At 40.1% G+C, this 17,550-nt stretch overlaps 1 protein-coding gene across 4 annotated transcripts in view; it reads left to right on the plus strand.

Annotated features, from left to right (window-relative positions):
• The window catches only part of RIMS1 (regulating synaptic membrane exocytosis 1), a 432,846-nt gene that overhangs the window by 323,722 nt on the left and 91,574 nt on the right, over nucleotides 1–17,550 (plus strand). For 2 of the 4 annotated variants that reach the window (XM_054998089.1, XM_054998012.1), the window contains one exon: nucleotides 5,067–5,096. The exons of the other annotated variants lie outside the window; for them this stretch is intronic. In XM_054998089.1, coding sequence (XP_054854064.1) covers nucleotides 5,067–5,096 — 30 coding nt within the window. The remainder of the gene's footprint in view (nucleotides 1–5,066; nucleotides 5,097–17,550) is intronic. 4 annotated transcript variants of the gene reach the window in all.

Raw genomic sequence — 17,550 nt, forward strand, 5'->3', positions numbered from 1 at the left:
TAAAAAAAAATTCACATTTTTGGCAATGTATGCACCTTTAAAAATAGATGTAGTATTTACTTATGATCACATTTATTCTGGATTCCATGCAAAGGGCAAATTACAGATGTTTCAGCAAACCCGTTTTGTTCATTCACATTCCATTAATTCTGCTGTGTTAACTGGAAATAACTAATTGTAACTCGCTGACAGAGTGTGAACAGTGCTAATTATATCCCTTTCTGAGCATGTCAAAGATCAAGTTCAAAATGGGGTGGTAGTGGAGGGAATTAATGTGCTAAATAGGGAAAGATAATGAATCAACTGTTGTAAGTACAAACAAATCCATGAGAAAGACATTTCAAGGAAAACCTGAGACAGCCAGGGGCAACAGTTACTATATTAAAGAAGTACTAATATCCTTATCTCTTCATTATATTTACAACAGTTAAATTACTGGATTGCAGACAAAAACTATTACTTACCTATCTTTCCAAAATGAATCAAATCCACAATTATATAGGCTTATTTTAGAATTCATCATAACGTGTTCAAATTGTTTATATTTTAATTGTATAACATAATTTGGAATTGAAAAACAAAATGCTGTACACTCTTCTTGAAATTAATATGTTTACTTGTTGGAATTTTTTTTGGTCAAATGCTCATTCTTTGCCAATATGTACATTTCACAGATTTGAGTTTTGTAATTATTGTATTGATGACTACATAAATTCAAAGATCAGTCACTGATATGTTACTGAATATGCACAAACTATACTGGAACATGATTCCCCTCCATATATTTATTTTCATCCGGATATTTTCTACTAGGTGCACGTGTTTTTGATATATTTTGTATTTGTTTTTAGGTTATATTACCATGAGTTAAGGTTTCATTATTTTAATAACTTTTTGCAGATTAAATCAATCTGTTGTTTTCCCCTAGAATACCAATAATATGCAGGCTGATTATTAAAAAAAATAGTATCTTTGTGTGGATTCTTATACAATTTCTCTGGTGACATAGTAAGAAAAATACGATTTTTTTCCTTCACCATAGAGAATTTTTCACAGCATTCCTTATATTTTGGAAAAAATATTTTCTATAATAATATTTCAGTTCCAGTTATGCTGACAAGATTTCATAATCTGTGATCAACCCATTTCAATCTGCAAGGCTAAAAATTAGATTGGTTTTAGGTATCTAGTAAAGTAAACAAGAAAAATGTAAATCTCTGAAAATATTCTTACAGTCTTATATACTAAATACGCTTACATTCATTTTGGTAAAAATCGTGTATTATGAATCTAAGTGAAGGTATGCTGGCTGCTTTCTTTAAATATCTGCTTTTGGTGAAGTGATATTCTGTTTCCTCTTGGGCAGTCTTTACAACTAGTGGTAATTGAGCTTAGGTTCATACATCCTTCTTGTGCATGCCCTACTTGTTCTGAGCGTCCATTAGGTAAAGATTTCTAGAGAGAAGGTCAGTTGGTAAACTATGGAAGTGTTGCTATTAACAATTGTTTTACTATGACTGAACCTTGTTTTGATACATTCAGCCACATTTGCCATTTGTTATTCTTGTCAACGCAGCATTAATCTGGTAGGAATATAGATCTGGCAACTTTTAAATTTCCCAGTATAGTAGATGTGGCTGGGTAGCAATGATATGATTCCTGGAGAGCTGAACCTTGGGGTTCTCATTTACCCAAGTATTTCCAATTATCTCAGTGGAACTAAACAAAATACAAAATAATTATGCTAGTACTGCTAGTATGCTAGTATTTAACATTTGTTAATTTCAGGCAAGGAATAGTTTCCCCAAGAGCTTTCATTCTAGCAGAAAAAAGGCATCAAGTAACTGGCTGTCTTCAACATGTTGAATACATGCATGATAGAAGCCTGTGTTTCTGGTCCAGGGGTCTTAGAGGTTCCGGGGTGGGGAACCTATGGTATAGTTTTAATTTAAGGGCTAATGCAAGTTGGTGGGAGCATTTTATTGAATATATTGGGCCTTAGCTTCTCAGCAACTTCCTTTCTAATGTGCTGTGGTTCATTCACATATATATCCCTAGCTGATGGCGGAACAAAATGTCAAACTTCTTTTGTTGCAATGGTTACAAATTGTGGCTTTTTTCATTATTTATCATCCATTACTTAGATAACCAAGAAAGAACATCAGCATTTATATAACTACGAATGAATATTGTGGGGTATGATGCTTTTATTGCATAAAACTCAACTGATGGATTCTATAATACATGGTGTCCAAAACGTAATTTGTCTGGTCATATGCATATGAATACAAACATTGTCCATAATAATTGTTGCAAGTAACAAACAAATACTTATTACTATAAACTAGAAAAAGTTACATTAGTAAAAAAAAATTCACTGACTGTTAGTAAGGAAGAGGGGGTGTTGATAGCGAAATAATGAATGTATGGTGACTTTGCTAGTGATGAAAAATAATTTTCATGTAGAAATTACCCATAGAAAATGATCTGACAAATTATTCTGTTGACTTGCATGCCTGTTTATAGAATATCATAGTATCCGCAACAGTCTTTTGAGAAATAATTATGCTAGTACTGCAGATGTTTGAAAGTGCATACAAGAGTATGAAAAAGAGAGGGATAGAGAATGATACAAAGAAGATTCTGAGGTTTTTCATGGATCTCTAGACCTGGATCTATTGACAACCTGTGATTTCACTACTGACATTTGTAATGTTAGGATTGATCTCTTATACTTAACATATTGAGTTGGATCTAGCAGTTCCGTTTTTCCGGTAATGGTGAAGCCTTCCTCCAGTACAAGGATCATTCCACAGGCAGAAGATGTGTGTTGTGCCAGTGCAGGTGTCTCTCAGGAGTAGCAGAATGCTCCTTGTATTGGACAAAGGAAAAACAGCAATGTTGGATACACCCTGTTGAATTTAAGTCCTACTAATTTCAGTAGAATTAGCTGGTAAGTAGTGTTAGAGTTTTAAACAAATAATGTGTTTTTTGGAGAAAAAACTTACTGCTGTCCTTCAAATTCCCTATTTTCCTCTGTAATGATACTATAGAATCATATCAGAGAAATCTTCAGGTTTTTTAAAAGCTATGTTTATGAATCTCATGTGTGGTACAGTTTAGGGCTGTTACATTGACATATTATTTGGAATAGTATTGTTTCTTAAAACTTGTAAAGTTAATGGCTTTTGTCAATCAAAAAGTGTGGCAATACATGGTAAGATTGACTCCATGTTCTCTGTTTTGCATATATGTTTAAGGCATGTGGCTCTCTTTAATGTAAAAATAACACGGATGCAATAATTATAGAAGATCATTAAGTGAAGAACATTTGAGCTAGCACTGTTTTTGTTTGAGAACATGTTGCCAGTTCCAATGTAGTTGCCTAGTTCTTTTTATGCAAACATAAAAACATTACAGAATTTAGACTAATTTTAGGAAAATGAATAATAAATCTGAATTTTTCATTTTTATTGCACAAGTGGAAAAATATACTACATTATTTCTTCTGCAGTATCTTTTACCTGAAATAGCAGTAAGTGATGCAGAAATGTTTGAGAGTATAAAATAATCTTACCTTGCAATATGTTGGGCACCTTGAAACTAGATTTTTGCTTGTAATGATGCACTGGAGTGCAACCAATGAGTTCCTTGAAAATTTTAAACCAATGTGAGTGTCTGTATTAATGGTAATGTAGGATGTTTCCATTTTCCTTTGGTCCCCCATTCTTTGAAAAAAGAAAGAGTTCAGCCTACCAAGCTATCTCAGGGGACCACACAGAAGTCTCATTTTTATTAATGGAGGTTACCCACAAGAGTTGCTTCATTGATTTCTTCCACAAACATCAATGGTTTTATGTACAACATGAACCAAAACTTGGCTATTAAAAATAGTAATTAAACTTGCAGAGATTTTAATATAAACAGACCTAAGCTGTTTAACACATTTATACCTGAAAAATTAGTAGAGCTTGGTTCAGTGACTGGAAAAGCAGGTATGCAATGTTTAATTCTGAAGTTTTTGATTCCACAGTTTTTTACATTGAATTAAGAATCAATTAAATGGAGTATTCTACAGTTTCAGAAAGAACAACTGCATGTATTGAAATGGATTCTTTGCTATTCACATACTGTTATTCAAAATGCCTCTTGGAATCTTTTCTTAAATCTATGCCAGTTTTTGTTGGGGAGTGTTATACGGGAGATATCTGGCTAAAGCAAAACAGTGTATTTTAAGAACTGGATGTGGATTTTCAAAAGGAAAATAAAAGTAAGATTTTTAATAAATAAAAGTATTTTAATTGCCATTGGAGGGGGAGTGATCAAATTTAATGAAATTGCTCAGTTTTTATTCTTTAGTGGACTCATTTGAAATGTTGTTAATACATAGACAAAAAATGCTTCACCCTTTCTGAGTATGACTATGTGCTTCTATTGCTGTTCAGTGAGAGTTTGATTTTATTTATGGAGGGTTGAACTAGCAAGTGTTTTCTGACATGATAGCATATGTTAAAATACTGGTATAATTAAGGTCAGTATGAATGTGCTCTTATTTGGAATGGATAAAAAGATACTTCAATATGCATTTTAGGTTTCTAGGACACTTTATTTTCATTTTATTGTGAAAGGATGTCAGATGACATGCAAAATGTGTGTGTGAATGAGCATTTGCACACATGAGTAACCTCTTTCATTCTAATGGATCTGCTTGCTTTCGTAACTGCTCATCATGGCACTTAGGGACAAAGCTTTTGAATGACCTTCTTTTTCATTTTTCAACATTAAAGTCTGTAAAAATTCCAACTACAATCCAACATGGAATTAAGTGCGCTAAAAACCATTGGTTTCAATGGTGTTCAGTGCCCTTAAATGTGTATTGGATTGTGAGCTCAGATTTTCTAGTTTTTCATGGTTTTGTCATCCAAGTTTCCCCACATTGATTTATGCATGCTGTGACAGAGCCTATAGTGTTTGTCATTCTCATGTATAACACCTTTTTGTCTAACTTTAAATTTGCTGATATCTTTCTTTTGTTCCCATCATTCCGTGCATTTTATTCATTGAAGAACAAGAGAATTATAGCACATCATCAAAAGGTAAATATTCATGTCAATTTTACTAACTCTCGTCATGTTATTTTTACCTTTATTCTGCTCTAATTTCATGTCAACTCATTTGATTACATTCAATCAAGAATGTAAATCCATAGAAAAAGTTATTTCTCATGTACCTAAACATCACTCTATCCATGCGTCTTTCATTGAAAAACTGGTTTTACTATCAAATTGATTAATAAAATATTAATCTGCAACTAGGTACATGCTTGGATGTCATCCTCTAATTATATATCCTTGGATAGGATCATCTTTAAGATCATGTGAATATGGCCAGTTTCAGGTTAAATACAAACCAAGTTATTCACAACAACAAAATCTTTACCTCTTATGGATCATCAAAAATGTGCTAAAGTATGAGCTTCAACTATGGATACCATCTTAAAATTCTTAAATTCACTAGCCACCTATAAAAAGTGACAGAGAATAAGAGTGAGCAATCATTGCTAGAGGTGAGTAAAGCCAAACAATTAGAATTTGGGATAGGATGACCATTTTTTGATAATTCTCAGAAAAATCTCAGACTTTATCCAAAAAATTTTCAAAGTACAGGACTAACCTTGGGAAATATCCACCATCATCAGTCCCCTGTCTGCTATCTTGTCTCCTCGCCCCTCTGTTTCTCAAACCTATGAAATTGCCAGGAGGGTAGGGTAGGGGAGAATAGGGGAAGGAAAGAAAATGGCAACTAACAGGTTACTCCTAAGCAGAGTTACGCCTTTTCAAGTCCGTTGAAGTCAGTGGCCTTAGTTGTGTGTAACTCTACTTAGGATTGCACTTGGCTAAAGTTCTTCCTAAATTTTCAGCTCTCTGAGATAAAAGTTACTGAACATCTTCAGACACTTCATAGCAGAACGGAACTTAGAAAAGTGTATGTTAGGTCAGAAGGAATAAAAAGGAATAAAAAGACCTACAACTTCCCATAGTTTACATCATTAATACATGAACAGCTTAGAAGAAACATTGACTGGTGTTCTCCACACACAGAGTATACCACTTGGGTAAGTTGTGAGCATGTAAGAAATGTGGAAGAGAGGGAAACTAACAGCACCAAGTTATTACAAATAGCCTCAAGTTATTATAAATCATGGCAAAACGGCAGGATTTTGAGTCAGATGGCACCTTAGAGACCAACAAGATTTTCAGGGTGTAAGCTTTCAAGAGTCAGAGCTCCCTTCAGACACACCTTTGAAGATCTCACACTCTCAGAATCTTACACCCTGACAATTTTGTTGGTCTCTAAGATACCACAGGACTCAAATCCTGCTGTTTTACTGCAGACCAACATGGCTACCCACCTAAACCATGGCAAAGTAATCAGGCATGGTTTGTAATAGCTTGGGGAAGTTCTTTCCAAAATCCCATTTCTGAAATTCCTGTGTAAGTCATTGCATGTCTGAAAAAATGAGATATTTCTGGTACATCCTGCCTTCTCTTTCTTTAGGTTGCTCTATAACGCTGATAATGGCTCTGCCTTTGGCTTCATTTTGTTGACATGAACATGAGCAAGTGAAGAAATCTGCAGAATTCCAAACTGAGGTTAGGGCATAGGAGGCAGAATATTGATAGTAAGAATTATCAATTGGGAGAGAAAAGTAGAAAGAGCTGACAGGGATGTAGCTGTCTTCCCAACAGTGTCTAGCAAGAAATAAAGTTGCATGGAAGGCCCTAGAGGATGGGAGGGAATGCTGTGATGGGACCTCACAGCAACAGTCAGGAAGAAAGGTATTGAATGTGATCCCCTACCAAGCTTCTGACCCTGTTACTTGAGTGATTGAAAACTGATTCACAGCAGGGCATTAAAAATGGATAAACCTTCAGTGAGGGTCCCAGCATTCCAAATTTATCTAGCATTTTTTTAATTCATGTTTTTCTCCAAGCAGCTCAGAGCAGCACGCACAGTTCACCATTCTCTAACTTTACCCTCAACAACCCTATGAGACATGTTAAACTCAGAGATACTGGCCCAGTGTCACCTAGAAAGCTTTCATGGCAGTGTGGGGCTTTGAATGAGGGCCTCTCAGATTTGGTCTTAACTACTATGCCATGGCAAATTTCAATGATGACCAAATCTTGGAGTACTTTGATGGGACGTATATGGGAAATGGTTTTAGGGATCTTAGGAAGCAGCCTGGACAGTGCTGCCAGGCAACTTTATGGGATCCCATATATATCAGAAAAATATTAGAAGATACTAAGTAGGTATCCGCAACCTTGACAAGGGCATGATGTTAGGCAACCTTTTTCAAAGCCTCTCCAAAGTATTCTGCATGCTGTAGAATATTGTAGCTAGAGTAATCTAAACTTCTTTGCCCCCTCAGTCAGAATGAAAGGCAGACACAGTGTTTGGGTTCTAAAATGGGCTGCTTTATTAACATTACAATAATTAAACATCAACTACGGCAAGGGACTAACTAACAGTATAGGTCAGGCCCTGGGGTCACACCTGGATCCTGCCCTGACCTGTCTGGGTGAGACACCCGCAGTCCCAGGTGCAAGCCATCCATCATATGGCTGGGACCCAGCCTGGTCAGGCGAAGTGGTTCACCCCCTTAAAGCTCCCCCATCCAGCCATACAGCAGCAGGGGGAGACTGGCTTGTCCAGGGGTTTCCCACCAGGGCGCCTGTCCTTGCAACTGGGCCATACAGCAGCCAGCCGCTCCTGACAGACCCCAAATCCCCACCAATGAGGAGGTGCCAAGGGTGTTCACGGGCCTGCTCAATTTTTCCCCTAACTTAAATCCTGCCACCAGGGAAATTACCTTAGACCCACCGTGCCAATTACCCCCCCTCCTTCTCACAATGCAAGGTAGGCAAAAAAACTCCATTCCCAAGTGCCAATCAGGGACAAGGAGAGAAAAATTCCTACCTGGCCCCAAAAGAGGCGACTGGCTACTCCTGCACTGCAATAGGGTGAGGTGGGTGGGCTGAGCATGAGGCGTGACTGAATCAACCGGGGCGGAGAAGCCAGCTAAGGCTACAAATGCCACCCTTGAGCTAAGCCCTGGATGCAGGGCGTGCCTTCTGAGGAGGCAAAGAGCGGCCACCGGCTTGAGTGGCTATTGCCATTGGCTGGCATGGCCGGAATGCCCCCTCAATCGGAATGAAAGGCAGACACAGTATTTGGGTTCTAAAATGGGCCACTTTATTAACATTACAACAATTAAACATCAACTACAGCAAGGGCCTATCTAGCAGTATAGGTCAGGCCCTGGGGTCACACTTGGACCCTGCCCTGCCCTGTCTGGGTGAGACACCTGCTGCCCTGGGTGCGAGCCATCCATCGTATTGCTGGGACCCAGTCTGGCCAGGTGAAGTGGTTTACCCCCTTAAAGTTCCCCTACCCAGCCGTACAGCAGCAGGGGGAGACTGGCTTGTCCAGGGATTCCCCACCAGAGCATCTGTCCTCGCAACTGGGCCATACAGCAGCCAGCCGCTCCTGACAGACCCCAATTCCCCACCAATAGGGAGGTGCTAAGGGTGCTCACCGGCCCGCTCAAATTTCCCCCTAACTTAAATCTTACCACCGCAAAGGCCAAGCCTCTGCTTAGACTGTGTCCCACAAATGGCTTAAGACCAACCTAAGCCCTTGCCACAGGTCATTCAAAAATATATTATTGCCTCTTGTAGAGAGGTGCACACCATCCTTCCAGTAGAGGTCTGCAAACTCAGCCTGAATTTGCAGATGGGGCAAATAAATCCCCAACCCCACTGTCATTGCCTTGAATAGGGCTCTGTTGGCCTTTTGCCTAGCCCATTCTAAAGCATTGTGGTCTAATTCATCCCGCCACACCTGGCACAGAAGCATTGCAGACCAGAAAATCAGGATGCCAGGCCAATGCTTGCTAATCTCCAGCAAGTCATCCTGTGCCTGCCATGACAGGGCCATGCCCTTCAACAAACTAAGGTCATTTCCTCCCAAGTATATGACCAGGATATGAGGCAGAGGGGCACTCCTCCCCTTGAACAACAGTGGCAGCAACCCAGACCAGCACAGGCCTCTTCTGCCCTGCCATTCGACAGTGGCCAACTGGCTGAGTCCAAGCTGGGACCCAATTGGCGTCCTCTTTGCTTGGTGCACTGCCCAAAAGACCATGCTGTGGCCACAGATGAGGATCCGCAGCCTCTCCTGTCAAACCACAGCACCTAAAAGAGAAACGATGTCAAAACGATTGACCACTGTTCAAAGGCTGCACATACATTCTATAAGCAGCAGAATGCCATTGACCCACCCTCTGAATATCAGGCCCTGAAAAGCCCATCACTGCAGCCGTAGATGCAGCGCCTAACCTGAAAGAGTGGTATCCAGATTTGACACACACCCCAGGCCAAGCTTCTTTCCATGCAAATACCCTTATTCTATAATTTTCTGTACCAAAGACAGGAAAGACAAATTGTTGTCCATTCTCTCCTCTGACAAAATCTCTTAAAGAAAAAATTTAATCTTAAGAACATAATTTATTACTTTAACCTTTCCTCACATGGCTTGGGTCTAAATCTTTTCTCATTTTTTCTGCTTTAAAAAAATCTGCTGATTATCTACATCTGCATTTCCATTTCAAAAATTTCATTATGTTTTGGCAAATCAAGCCTAAATGCTTATGTGTGCTGAAACAGTAACCTGACATATTTACCATTTCAATTAATTTCCTTTGGTCATAAGACAAATCTGTTTTCTTCTTGTGAGAAGAATCATAAGATTTGGTCTTGATAAAAACAAAAAGCAGCAGTTTTCCCAGTTCCATATATACAACTTTTTCTGTATTAAAAGCTTCCAGTGGGAAGGGTTAGGGAGGTTGCATCTTTAGTACTTCTCCTCGGGGGAAAAAGATCTTTACTGAACATAAGAAAACAACATGCTAGACAAAATTGTAGGCCAGTTCCATTTTCCTAGTATTCTACTTGTATTTGTGCAAGGAGCTTTTGTTGTTGTTGTTGTTGTTGTTGTTGTTGTTGTTGGTATTGACAGTATTCTGCCTGTACAGATATGAACATGGACACACACACTCAAACAAACATATGTACAATCTAGAAAAAGCTACAATCTAGAATATGCTATATCACTTGATAAAGAATAAAGTAGACATGGGCATGAACAGCATTACGAACAGAAAAAACTCACGAACAGCCTGTTCGTCTGGTCGCGAGCAAGCCATTCGGTAGGCCCCATTCTAAATGAACAAGTAGTCATTGCAAGCCTCGTCCATTGCCTTCATCAGCCGTTTGTCAAGCCAGACAGTCTGGTGCCTTTCAATCAATTCCCCTGGCAATGAGGCAGGGACTGAACTCTGTCTGAACTCCTTCTGGCTTTCCTTCTGGCGTTAACCCTTCAAAGTACTTCCAGCAGAGAGTCCTGTTTTTGCCACTGTGAAGAGAAAATGACAACAAAGGGGGGGACCCATGGATCATGCCTTTCCCGGGGTGTAATCTCTCTGAAACTTGGGGGGTCTTCAGAGGACAGTGAGGACTATGTCTCCTGCAAATGTGGTGGGCATTGGACATTGGGAAGGTCAGTTTGTAACCCCTCAAAGTAGCTTTCATCAGAGAGTCCTGTTTTTGTCACTGTGAAGAGAAAATTACAACAAAGGGGGAGACCTATGGATCATGCCTTTCCCGGGGTGCAATCTCTCTGAAACTTGGGAGGTCTTCGGAGGACAGTGAGGACTATGTCTCCTGCAAATATGGTGGGTATTGGACATTGGGAAGGTGAGTTTGTGGGGTGTTTAAAGGGCCCTGCCCCTTGCATGTGGCAGGAAAGGGCCCTTTAAACTATCAGCTGGCAGGCAGCAGGGGGGAATCCCCCCTGCCACCTGCCAGCTGATAGTTTAAAAGGGTCTTTAAAGGGCCATGAACAACGAACATGTTTGTGAACAGGGTCATGTTTGTTACTGTTCGTTGTTTGTTGTTCATGGATGGCAACGAACAACGAACAACTTGTTCGGTGGGGGGGTTCTGTTCGTGCCCATGTCTAGTATAAAGTAATCCTAAGAGTCCTTAAAATGAAGGCTGATGATTGCTACTCATAAAATCTATTTATATTCTTAGCCAGTTTTCTGAACCACATTTTATCATAGATTATAACTGTCTGCAGGAGGAATCCTGATATGTGTGTATGTGTTTATATGAGAAATAGTTAGTCACATCAAATTGAACCATCTCTAGGAGTGAGAGATTAGTGTTTTTCGAAGCATTTTTGTGCTCATATAAAGTAATGCTATATTGAGTTCATACGCTGCTTTTTGATCAAGATAGTTATCAAAGCAGCCAATAGCATTTTTAAAATTATTGATGAAGTCAGGTAGAAAATTGAACCAATACCTTTAAAACAAATGCTTCTTAGGTCTTAATTAGATAGATGGGTTGCTGGTAGATAGCACCTGGAAGAATAAAGTTTAGAATTGTACTGAAAGCTGGCTTTTGTGACCTCAACCCACTGAGACTGCTTTTTTCCCCAGTGGGGAAAATACATAGATGCCCATATTGTGCCAGTATGTTTTTTCCCAAAGGCAAGTACTAGCTTGGAGGAAGGATGGAAATCATTGAAATGGCATAAAGGGAAGAGTTTAACGCCCCCAATCCCTACCACCGTGGCTGCAATCACTTGTTCTTGCTATCAGATAAGCAGTTTTAAATTTCCAGTTTGCTAATAAACCTAATGATTGTTGATGGTGTTATTGAAAAGGATATAAATTCACGGTGCTATGTGGATGACATAATGATTTTACTGGCCTCCTTTCAAATGATGGTACAGGATCATGCAACTTGGGACACCTCCCCAGCCAAATGCAGTTGACTAGTTATGATAGCCACCAGTAGCTTAAGGTTTTCCTGGTTTTGCTGCCCTGCTAAGATGACAAAATTGGGCTTATCATGAACCTCACAGACCACAATAATCAGCTGGTGAGCTATGTAGAGTTTTGTGAGTGACAGGAGCAAGTGGTCTGAGACTGCATATATAGGATAAGTGTTAGTTTTCTCCCAAACAGGGCTTATATATGCGTTCTATTGTAAGACGCTATACAGAAACAAATTAGATGCTGATACAGAGAAGAGACTTCTTTTTCACAGTAAAGTGATAGAATCTCAGAGCAGAACCACAAGTGACAAAAGGCACAGATTGGACACTTGTCAGCTTCCCTCAAGTTTTGATGGGAAATGTAGGCGTCCTGGTCTTGCAGTTTCACTCTCTGACTGCTGTCCAATGGACTTTTCAACTATCACTTGTCCAACATTCCGCCAAGCTGCCTACATTTCCCATCAAAACTTGAGGGAAGCTGACAAGTGTCCAATCTGTGCCTTTTGTCACTTGTGGTTCTGCTCTCAGACTCTTTTTCTCTCAAGTTACTCTCAGTTTGAAGCTGTAGCAGGCCTCAAGAGGAAAGGAAAATATTAAGAGACGAACTAGATTGCACATATCTCCCAACTAACATGGTAACAGTGGGCTGGTGGCTAGAGCAAGCAGTATGAAGCTGTGAATTACTGACATTATGGATCATGAACAAAAAAATGATCCACTATTTAGTTCTGAATATTTACTATATTTTTTCTTCAAGATTTGCTACCATTTTGTCTTAGGCATTCTAGGAAATCTTTAAAAGGGCATGTTTAGTTCTCACTGTAAACTTCAGGATTCAAATGGATCATACATGTATTACTTTTAATTTTCATTATATTAAATATTTAGAAAATGTCTGTACTATGCTTTCTTTCCCCAAATTAAAAAAAAAACTGAAAGACATCCTAATACAACAGAATATGGTGCTTTCCATGAGGATAAAGTGGATAGCCGTGTTGGTCAGCAGTAGAACAACAGGATTTGAGTCAGATGCACCTTAGAAAATCAACAAGATTTTCAAGAGAGGGCATATCTGAAGAAAGGAGCTCTAACTCTCAAAAGCTTACATCCTGAAAATCTTGTTGGTGTCTAATGTGCCATTGACTCAAATCCTACTGTCCTAGTACCACAATTTTAATTTAGGATTCCTGCCTAACTTTGTTCTTGTTGATGCCATACGCAGATCATTCTAGAAGTCCTCATTGTTTTTAATATATAAAATTCATCATGCTGTCTTGGGAACCTCATTCCATTGCAAGACACTATTTTATGGATTCAGTGTCTTCTGTAACATTCTTCCCATATCTAACCCTGAACAGCTTTTCCTTCCCTTCCAAATATCTACAGCATATTAGGAAGGCTTACCAGGCCTGGCCTAAACTGTGTTTATTGTTAAATGTTGTTCAATTAATTGGGGTTTGAATCTGTGCTTCTATATTAACCAAGACAAATGACTTATAAAGATTGACTTTACACAAGATTTAGTCTAAGATTCTCTCAATTATCTTCAGTACTACTCCAGAATATATGGATTATGTTCCCAGTTTAGTGTTTTACCACTTCCTTCTTTAGTTCAATATCTCATTTTTTAATGTTTTATTTATATCGAAGAAAATAATAGATAGGGCTGTACAGTGTCCAGAAATTTTGAATTCCAGTGTTCAGTTAACAGAATCTGGCTCTTTACGAATCAACTACAGTATTTTTGCTTTTTAATTCTAACTTCAACTTTATAGGGAATTGGTGAGGATCTCCTTTGGCCTGCTAGTGTACACTTCCAGGGACAGGCTACAAGGCAAGCAGTTATTCCTCCAAACTGGCTTCTTTGATTAGTCTCCCAACAGCTGCCATCTTTATATAACTAAGAAACATTGGCCGTTTTCACACTGTCCATAAATCACACGAAACTCACAGAAGGCTGCCCCGCGCGATTTCCATCTGTTTACAAAACACCACAAACAGTGATTTACAGCGTTTTGTAATCGGATGGTGTTAAAAATCGTGCGAGGAAGCCGGCAGCCTTCCGTGAGTCTCCCACGATTTATAGACAGTGTGAAAACGGTCATTGTCCTGCTACCTTTCACTATTGCACCAATGACCCAATCTGGGAAAAATAGGGAAAGGGAGAGAGAGAGGCTCCAGCAGACAAAAGCGTAGATCTTATTTCTGCTGCTTTGTCTTTACACCATGGTCCACAATAGGAAACAGCAAGGAAAGAGGGAATGGAATTTGATAGAAGCTGTTCAGGGAATCTTTTAAACAGTTCCAATCTTAATAAACAGAATATGAATGTATCTCTTGCTTACAAACACACCAGCCACCAACCCTTTTGTAGCTCTAGCTACCAATACCATAACAAAATTAAATGCCAGCCTAAGTAGGGCAGTGACAACAGCAGCGATGTGAACTTACTCTTACAACTTCTGTAGCCATCAGCACATACAGTCACTTCAAACCCCTGTGTATATGGAGGGAGAGTTGGAATGGTTCTTCAGAGACACGGTGAGTCCTAGATACCAGAGCTGTTGTTATGTGGCTGGGCTACAAATCAGCACTCTCTCGGTTCATATCCCACTACTGCCATGAGCTCCCCAGCTGTGTAGTGGAGATAATAATAACACTGACTTTGTTCACTGCTCTGAGACACTAATCTGTCTAAAAAAGTGCTATATAAGCACAGTCATTATCATTATTCTCTTCACAGGCTATTTTATCAAAGTGGCACCAGCCAGTGTTTCATGTTCTCTACCTTTCCAGGGAATTGAACAAATTGAGAGTCGGCAGCAGCTGCCCTCCAAAGCTACTACAACCACAGAATCTGGACCAGACTGCAGACATTTGTTAGGGTACTGACTGGGGTACTGCACCAGGAAAAAAATGGGTGATCTGGATCTTAGTTTGAGGGATATAAAAAAAAAATCTGTATCCCTGAAATCCAGGTTAGATTCTCTAATCCAGTTAGAGAACCCAAAATTTATCTGGCAATTACTCCTTATGGGGAATGATGGGGAAACTATGGGGATCATTTTTCACACAAATTCTGCCACATTTGCAGGGAACCTATTCGTGACTGTCCTCTAAAGACCCACCAAGTTTCAGGAAGATTAGAACCTGGGTCCAATTCTCTGGGTCCCTGAACAGGCTGGTCCCAGCCACTCTCAGTTTTTTCTTGTGGGAGAAACATTTCCAAGCTTTCCAGGCAAGCAACAACAATGCACTTATATGCAACTCTTCTAGACAAGTTAGTGCCTCACTCAGAGTGGTGAACAAAGTCAGTGTTGTTGTTATCCCCACAATGCAACTGAGGTGCTGGGGCTGAACTCATGACAATAGTGGGATTCGAACTAGCAGAATGTTGATTCGCAACCCAACTTCACCACTATAAGCAAAGGCAAATCATGGACAAAAGCCAGACCCAGTTGCAAGTCCCACTCCCATGCAAGCTGAACCAACAAAGTCCAATGGAACCAAAGTGAAGCAAGGAACCAGTGTCGCAATAGAGAATCCCAATGTCAAACCAGAGAATACTCCAAAACTGAAGTGAGGGGTGATGCTTGCTGGAGCCATAAAGATTAAAAGGTGGCTGCCAGTGGCTTTTGGAGCTGGGGAGGGAGTGGAGGGGCATGATGGGAATCTTGTCTCCTGTCCCTTATCAACCTCACACAGCTCTCCTGCCCAACAGCCTTGTACTGCTCTCCTCCTACCCACAAGCAATCCTGCCTGTCAGCCTCGCCCCATTCTCCTCCTAATTGCCAGCTCTCCTGCCTGCCAGCCTCGCCCCATTCTCCTCCACTTTGCACCACCCATTGCCCTCTCACTTGCTGTTGCTGTTCCACCTCTGCTGCAGCTGCCTCTGTGGCTGAATAATCCATCCAAGCAGAGTTCAGTTCCTGAGATCTGGTCCAAGATTCTGTTATGTGATCCAGTATAGCCAGTTTATGCAAGATTGGCATAAATCTGGCTATAAAAATGGATTGTGAATCCCAGATAGCACATTTTTAGTCCTGGCATCTGTTCAGTAGAGTCTGGTTCTGGAAAAAAGATGGAGGAACATGACTAATTATAAACTGAAAATGCTAGAACAAATTCCATGAGAGTGTAATCATTTATGTTTATACCCTGCTCTCTTCAATTATAGACTCAGTTATGCATCAACAGTCTATCAACGGGCTGCTAGGTGTTGCCATTCATTGCAAGGTCAGGTAGGCCATTGGATCAGGATATTGCTGAGCCTTCCGGTATTGTTAGTCTATGGCATCAGACTTATTATGTGCTCTCAGCACCACCTTGGATTAATATTCTGATAATGTATCAGGACATGATTGTGAAAATTATGAGAGGAAATTATCTCAAGTCAAAAGGTCCTTGAGTATGTGAGAAGGATTGATCTATGCCAGTGGCAGAAATAGATAGGAGTGTCTTACAGATGCCAGTATAAATGGGTAGGAAGTCACTCAAGAATCCTATCTTTCCTCCCCAATATCAACATCTTGGAAATGTATAGGTGCATCTCTTTGCCTCTAGAGAGATCTGTTTTCAGCACTCTGGTCTGCATTCTTGTCCATACTGATCTTGTCTTATATTGATTGTAATTGAGCAAGTTACCACTTTAGGGCTGTGTATAGAAATAGAAGCCTTGCAAAAAGGCCCAGTTGTCAACCCAAACCAGTACATTCTGTGACTACCAGACAACTAAGAAGGGAGTATAGTAGGCCCCAGAGTACTCAGACCAGATAGTGTTCGCTATCGTCAGAGCCTTGACAGGGGACCAGTAGAATTTATGAATCTGCTTAGATGACCTTTGTGCCTTGATATCAACCCCTTTCAAAGTCAATTCCTCCCATAATTTAGATTTGTACAAGGTAAATAAGGCACTGAAGAGACAGGAGATGGACTTGGCAAGTGTGATCTCCTGTAATTAACCATAGAAGACATCTGTGCATCCTCATATATGATGAGTTTATTTTTCTCCAGTTGTGCACAGACTTTGCTCTTGGAACCTACATTTGGTAATGAAACTTACCAGTCTACCATTTGATGCTCCATTGCCTTAAAATGATCACTGTGGCCAAGAAGATTTGAAGTTGGGATTGTGTGTGTGTGTTTCTGCAGTGGACTACCCGGCAATGGCCTGCCTGGCAGGGCAAATGCACCTTTGGGCCCAGCTTATCTGGGTATAACAGGGTAAGACCGGGGGCAGGAGGCTGTAACTAGGGTAGCCTTAGAACAGCTTTGGCAGTCTGCCACAGAGTGGCTCAGAAGGCATGAGGGCCATGAGCAAGCCTAGATGGAGAAGCAGTGGCTTTCTGGCCCAAGTGGTGTAAGGCTGGGCATGGCTGTGGAATAGAACTGGGGCTATAAAAAGGGGGAAGTGGAAATGGAAGGGGGCTGGCTGGAGGGAGAGAGCCCAGGAGCAGAAGGAGAATAAGCCACCCAAGAGAAGAGGGAAAAGCAGACTATACCATTGCAGCTCTTGTTCTATGTAATGCTGTTTAACCTTGAGGTGGGTGAAGTTAACCACATCTTCAGTATGTGAATTCATCAATTTATTTTTTATTTTATTTCATATATCCCACCCTCCCTGCGAACAGGCTCAGGACA

Source organism: Eublepharis macularius, chromosome 1 (assembly GCF_028583425.1).
Source record: "Eublepharis macularius isolate TG4126 chromosome 1, MPM_Emac_v1.0, whole genome shotgun sequence".
Taxonomy (NCBI): Eukaryota; Metazoa; Chordata; class Lepidosauria; order Squamata; family Eublepharidae; genus Eublepharis; species Eublepharis macularius.